This window comes from Schistocerca serialis, chromosome 3 (assembly GCF_023864345.2).
Source record: "Schistocerca serialis cubense isolate TAMUIC-IGC-003099 chromosome 3, iqSchSeri2.2, whole genome shotgun sequence".
Taxonomy (NCBI): domain Eukaryota; kingdom Metazoa; phylum Arthropoda; class Insecta; order Orthoptera; family Acrididae; genus Schistocerca; species Schistocerca serialis.
In genome coordinates, this window is record NC_064640.1 from 867,729,317 (window position 1) to 867,735,316 (window position 6,000).

Consider the following 6,000-nt stretch of genomic DNA (forward strand, 5'->3'; position numbering starts at 1 on the left):
AAAACAGGGGCCAGCAATACTAGTACTGTTTTGATAACAAGCAAGGTAGATTATTTCTACATGTCTGTCAAGGGCCTGAAGATGGCACAGTAAAATGCTGAAACTGGTTGCCCAATAAAATAAGGTTGACATTGATGGCTGAAAGGTGTTTAATTTGACATCCTGTATTGAACAGTCGAGTCCCACAACCGTTGCTAAAAAGATTGACATACAGGAATATCAATAATTCCAACCTGTGAGGAGGACTGTGGAGTTACTTAAAGGAGAATTGCAGAAGCCAATTTAGAACTTAATTGATAAAAGACCAGTGTGCTATTGCATGTTCCTTGATTGTTGCTGCCAAATGACTCTAGCCAGAGCACGCAACAATAGTTAATCAGCGAGTCAATACACTTCCATTCTCTGTTGGTAGGATGTCCAGTACAAACTCAAACAAATTAGTGAAACTCAAATTTAAATGAGTAAAACTTTTCCTTCGGTCACAGTGTATTACTGTTCGAATTGGTGCCTAGATTAGGAGTGTATTATATGTCGAGCAACCAACTGAAAAGACTAATTGATTTGCAAAAGAATATATATTGTAGTAAATTACAAGGAATGGACTAGTGGAATTGGGTTTTTAAGCTTGGTGAGAAGAAGTCACAATATGACTGTAGACATGTAGGATCACATAGAGTGAGATGGCATCCCAACTTACCACTGTAGACACGATGACAGTAGGAAGTAGATGAGGAAATGATTGATGTCTTTGATTTTATATCAGAAGGATGATGGTAACTATAAAAATAGGGTAATAAAATAGTTAAACTTGTTAATTTTTGTCAACAAAAATGAAGCAGGAGTATGAGGAATAGGCAGGTGCAGTACAGGAATCATCATTTGTGATTTCTCATAACCTCTGACATAAATAGTATTTTATTCTGTGACACAGTTCCCTGTGTGTCATAAAGCTTAATTCTATTTTTGAAGTTGCTTTGTGCAAATGTGACAGCTCGTAGAAAGAGTGCTGCAACTTTCCTTAATGTGGTATAGCTTGTTTATAACATTAAACTGCCATTGTATTAACACTCTTTTACATTTTTTTAATATGGGCTAATTTCTTTAGTCATTCAAGATTTATTGGTATCAGGTTTCATTTTTATTTTTATCATTATTATTTTCACATTTTCAGATATGGATTTACTAATGCAGAAATCCAAGAATATGCTGAATCTAAACTTAACATTTGCTTGTCATTCTTCTCATACTAGCCACCATTATTTAAAGTTTTAGTGAAGCATTCTGTTGTGTCATAGGGTGGTCATACTGATCTCGATTTCAGAGGAGGAAAAGGGATCTGGTGATGAACAGTGAGAGCAGAACAATAAATTCAGGTTGTCGACCAGGTTTGTGAAGAGTGTAATGCTCCAGTGAAGGCACAGAGTACAAGCCCATTGTATATGAAGGGTTTGGAATGAATCTACTTTGGCCATGTTAGGGGAATTGTAATATGTATTCATCTGAAGTTGTTAAGAAGATGAGCTGATAACTTAAATGAAATGAAATTTAAAATTAAGTGTGGTGTAGACCTCATGATAAGCAAAATGGGCTAAATCAATTAGTTTTTATCAATAGCAGTTTGCCTTAATATAAGTCAGCTAGCAGTTTCTCTTTTAATCAACTCATGTCTTGCATCCCCCCCTCTGCAACACACACACAAAGTTGGAGAAAAAATAAGTTACAAAATTCACTAAAGAATTTGTTATTATTGACCTGACTAATGTCTCCTAAACTGAACCATCCATGTCATGCAACATAGTTGTTGTGCCTGAAACAATAGACTAAAGCAATTAGTTGTCGGTGAAGAAAATGCTTACATTTACAGAATAGATACTGAGACCCCACTAGCCATTGTCAACCGAGACTTATTACAAGATGTTCTTGCAATGTATCCATTGATAATGCTAAAGTGTGTGGAACCATAGACAGATCAGCTGAGGGCCGTAAGAGTGTGTATGGAAGAGTAACACAGAGGGTACATAGCACACACAGTTCATGTGAGAATGTCACAAAAATAGGTTGCATGGAAAGAGGTTACAAGAAAGGTTTGGACTGGTTCATGAGTATATTGATTTTTTTTTTTAAATTTAACTTGTAATAGGACAGAAAGGTACTAAGTATTCACTGAGGATATCATCATACATGAGGTTGTTAACTTTAATCCCACAATTAATGTTGTTGTAATAAGTTGAAAACACTCAGAACTTTACCATAGTAAGTGATTTATGCAAAGAAATTCAAGGCAGACATGCATCTCATTGTGTCAGAGAACTGGTACTGCTAAAAAATCTACAAACCATGGTGAAGTGTGTATAATACATATGACTATTTTTGTAATAGTAAATTTCCTGAAACTGTTTAAATAGTTTGAACTGGTTACTTTTTAGGAACTGATAAAGGTACAGACACTGAGCACTGTGGATTTTTCATTTGCTTAATATTATGGTAAATTGTAAATACCATCTTGGTGACTTCTTTTTACAGATAAAAATTCAAATCAGACATTTGTTCCACCCGGAGGCACGCACACTTTTCCTTTGTCTTCTGGGCTAACTTCTTCAGTGCAACATCAGAGAGCATCACTGCAGCCATATCAAGGACGAAATCCATGCATGGAGAGGAATTTGATGCTGACAGCACCTTCAGACGAGGACTTAGCTTGTAATGGAAATACGTTAGTTGACAGGTCTTTCAAGCATGCTTCTGCTAGTAATTATTTAATAAACACTGCATTGTATGAGCCTCAGGCACTTGTTTCACATGATTATCTTAGTACATCACAGTTGACAGCTGGTAACAATAGCATAAGACCTGCAACACCCATTCCTTATGTACAAAATGCTGTCTATGACACAAATTCTACATGTACCGGAATTCCAAAACAACCCAATATTCCTGGAAATGGCTCAGCTGTTGTTGATGGTGTAACACATACTAAAAGTTCACATTGGTCAAACTGGGGAAAAGGTAGTAGTAGATGGGAGGGATTTAAAAAATATTTAGATTCAAAAACAAAATCACTTTTTGGCATGTCAAAGGAACGAGAAGCCCATACTGTTGATTCAGGGAATACTGTTGTAAAGGAATTTGATGAGGTGGATGACGATGTGAAATCTAACTTATTAGCTCGCCAAACTTCGGTTACTGTAGCTCCTTTATCAAAAAGATCCCCAGTATTAATGGAAACAAAGGTTTGTGTTTCACCACCTGATAAACTTGTGAATGGTGTTAGTACAAATACTGGTGTAGTTACATCTGTAATGTCACCATTGATCTCAACTACAAATAGAAATGACAATGAAAATAAAGACAGCAAAGTGACAAAGAGTCAGAGACCATGTACATTAGCACTGACACCTGCAAAACCAACAATGGTGTGTGAAGATACGTCTGTTGCTGTGTCTCGCCAGAATCTCAAGGAACAGATCCATCAAGTTTTCCGCAACAGAAGTAATGAAAATGCATCTCGTTTAAAGGACCCAAATTTAAGGGTGAAGACTCCTGGTGATGTTCCACCTTCTGTTAGGAGAAACCGTGGTAAAGGAGGTACTGCACGGTTTTCATTATATGATGATAGAATGATGATTACTAAAGAATTCAGTAAAACTTCATGTGCAAATACAGATCTGAAAACTAATAGCAGTCAAATTTTTTCAAGCTCAGTACCAACAAACATTGACATTTCTTGTAGTTCAGAGATACTTGAAAAGGTTGTGCCCTATTCCTCGCAGAATGACAGAAAACTGAAACTTAGAAGTAATGACGCATGTAGCTGCTAAAACTGTTGATAAAACGAAAGATATTGCAATTGTGATATTATAAGAGCTTTCAGTAAATTGTACTTTTAAGCAAGTTTTGGGCTGCACAAAAGTTTCTATCAACGTCAGGAGCTTTATATTTAGGTAACTTATGGGCTGTATAGAAGTTTCTGGCAATGTCAGGAGCTTTATATTTAGGTAACTTATGGGCTGCATACAAGTTTCTGGCAATGTCAGGAGCTTTATATTAAGGTAACTTATGGGCTGCATACAAGTTTCTGGCAATGTCAGGAGCTTCATATTTAGGTAACTTATGGGCTGCATAGAAGTTTCTGGTTGTGCCAGGAGCTCAATATTTTAAGAAACTTTTGGGCTGCATCAAAGTTTCTGGCAATGCCAGGAGCGTGATACATAGTGAGGATCATTACTTGTAATATAGTTGTAACTTCCAAAGATGTAAGTAAGGCCTCCTGTGATTAATGAAAGAAAGGTACTGCATTGTTTTTCTTTATATTTGCTAAGTTTCTTCAGATCTCCAGTGAATATTTCATTTTGTCTGTAGCACTTGGTTTTATCATTACTATTAAATAACAGATGTTGAATGCATTATGCAGGGACTTATTGTCAGTGTCTGGAATTGCCACTTGTTATAGCTGAATATCATCAGTTTTTCTTCATTTTCTTGTGGCTCTGCAGTCTTTCATTTGTGTCATCAGTTCATAATTATGATTGAACTGAAAGTGTAAAATAGCTTATAGCAGTTAGTTGCAACTGATTAATATTTCTTTATAATATTTTATCATTTTGTAGAGAGATTACTTCTGTAACTATACATCCTTGACAGAATACTGCCTTTGTTAGTCACCATTTTAGACCCACAAGTTATTGTACATAATCTGCTATGATTTCAAGTGTTTCTTGCTATGTAAGTTATTTTCATCCCAATCCATCAGAAAGGTAAGAGAGAGAGAGAGAGAGAGAGAGAGAGAGAGAGAGAGAGAGAGAGAGAGAGAGAAAACAGACATAATGTTTATGTTTAAGTGTTGCATTGTCATACAGAGATCATTCATTTAGAATGTTGTATAAGTAAGTGAATGTATTCCATATTCTAATTTTATGTGAAGACAAGTAAGGCAGTTCCCATTTTCTACTGCCTGTAAGGAAGTATGTGATGCAGTTTCACACTGCTCATCCTTCAACTGACAGTTAAGCAATAGCAGTCCATGAACCAAGAGCAAAATGTTGAGGTTAAATGATTTATCTGGGCTGTTATAGTTAAGGCCAAATTTTCCAAGAAAATTCAGTTTCAGTTGGAACAAAATGCTAACCTTTTTCTCATATTTTTGGTCCGTCACAGGTACTCTGAGCACCAGTTGTTGTGTTCTCTCTTTATGTGCTGAAAGACTCTTGATCTCAGACAGAATTATTCATGTAACCAGCAAGAGATGCAATTGCATGTGAAATCACAAATGAACTGCAAGTGAAAAATTACTATTGCTGTAGACTCAAATAAATTTTACAGCTTATCATGCTTATTATTTGAACTGGGGCTATTCCTGTGGTCTGAAAATAGTTACGTCTCATTGGCATTCAGATCTGTAATTACAGCATTGTAATGTGTAAATGGCACATTAACGGTTTATGAAATTTTATGACTAAAGAGTGTTCTTAAATTCTAATCGAGTTTTACCTTTGCATCCTGCCAGTTCAGAAAGATCCTAAATTTTGTGAGTGGTTCAATGTATATTCATACCCAGTGGTCAAATTTTATGACAAAGTGATGATCGTGCAAATGTTAATTGCAACAAAAAGAGGCATAATGTTTGTGAAAATAAGTGAAGGTTCAAAAATTTTTATGACTGTGGAAAGTAATGGCTTTTCAGTGAAGTGTCCTTAGTTATCTCATTTTTCAAATAGTTTTAAGAAAGAAAGCTAGTACACATTTAATGTCAAATAAGTTTCCAATTTATGAGTTAGCTGTTTTGAAGTGTCACTAAGTGCTGTCTGTTTAAAGTTTTCTGCATTTTAATCACTCCGTCTTCATGTACTGCAATTTAAGTATTCCATGTCTGTGATAATGTTACCAAAATTATTGATCCAAGAAGTGATCTGGCACGCGTGTCATTTTGTATGTGAGCGGGCTTTAAATATTAAATTTTGTTTTTTATTCTCAGTAACTGGCAGAATATCACCTGGAGGGGAT

General features: G+C 35.6%; 1 protein-coding gene across 5 annotated transcripts in view; it reads left to right on the forward strand.

The window, feature by feature from the left end:
- LOC126471009 (bone morphogenetic protein receptor type-2) overlaps positions 1-5,578 on the forward strand; it is a 378,855-nt gene extending 373,277 nt beyond the window's left edge. For all 5 annotated transcript variants that reach the window (XM_050099064.1, XM_050099067.1, XM_050099068.1 and 2 more), the window contains one exon: positions 2,524-5,578. In XM_050099064.1, the coding sequence (XP_049955021.1) occupies positions 2,524-3,818 (1,295 nt within the window). In that variant the 3' untranslated portion in view covers positions 3,819-5,578. The remainder of the gene's footprint in view (positions 1-2,523) is intronic.
- The last annotated feature ends 422 nt before the right edge of the window (positions 5,579-6,000 follow it).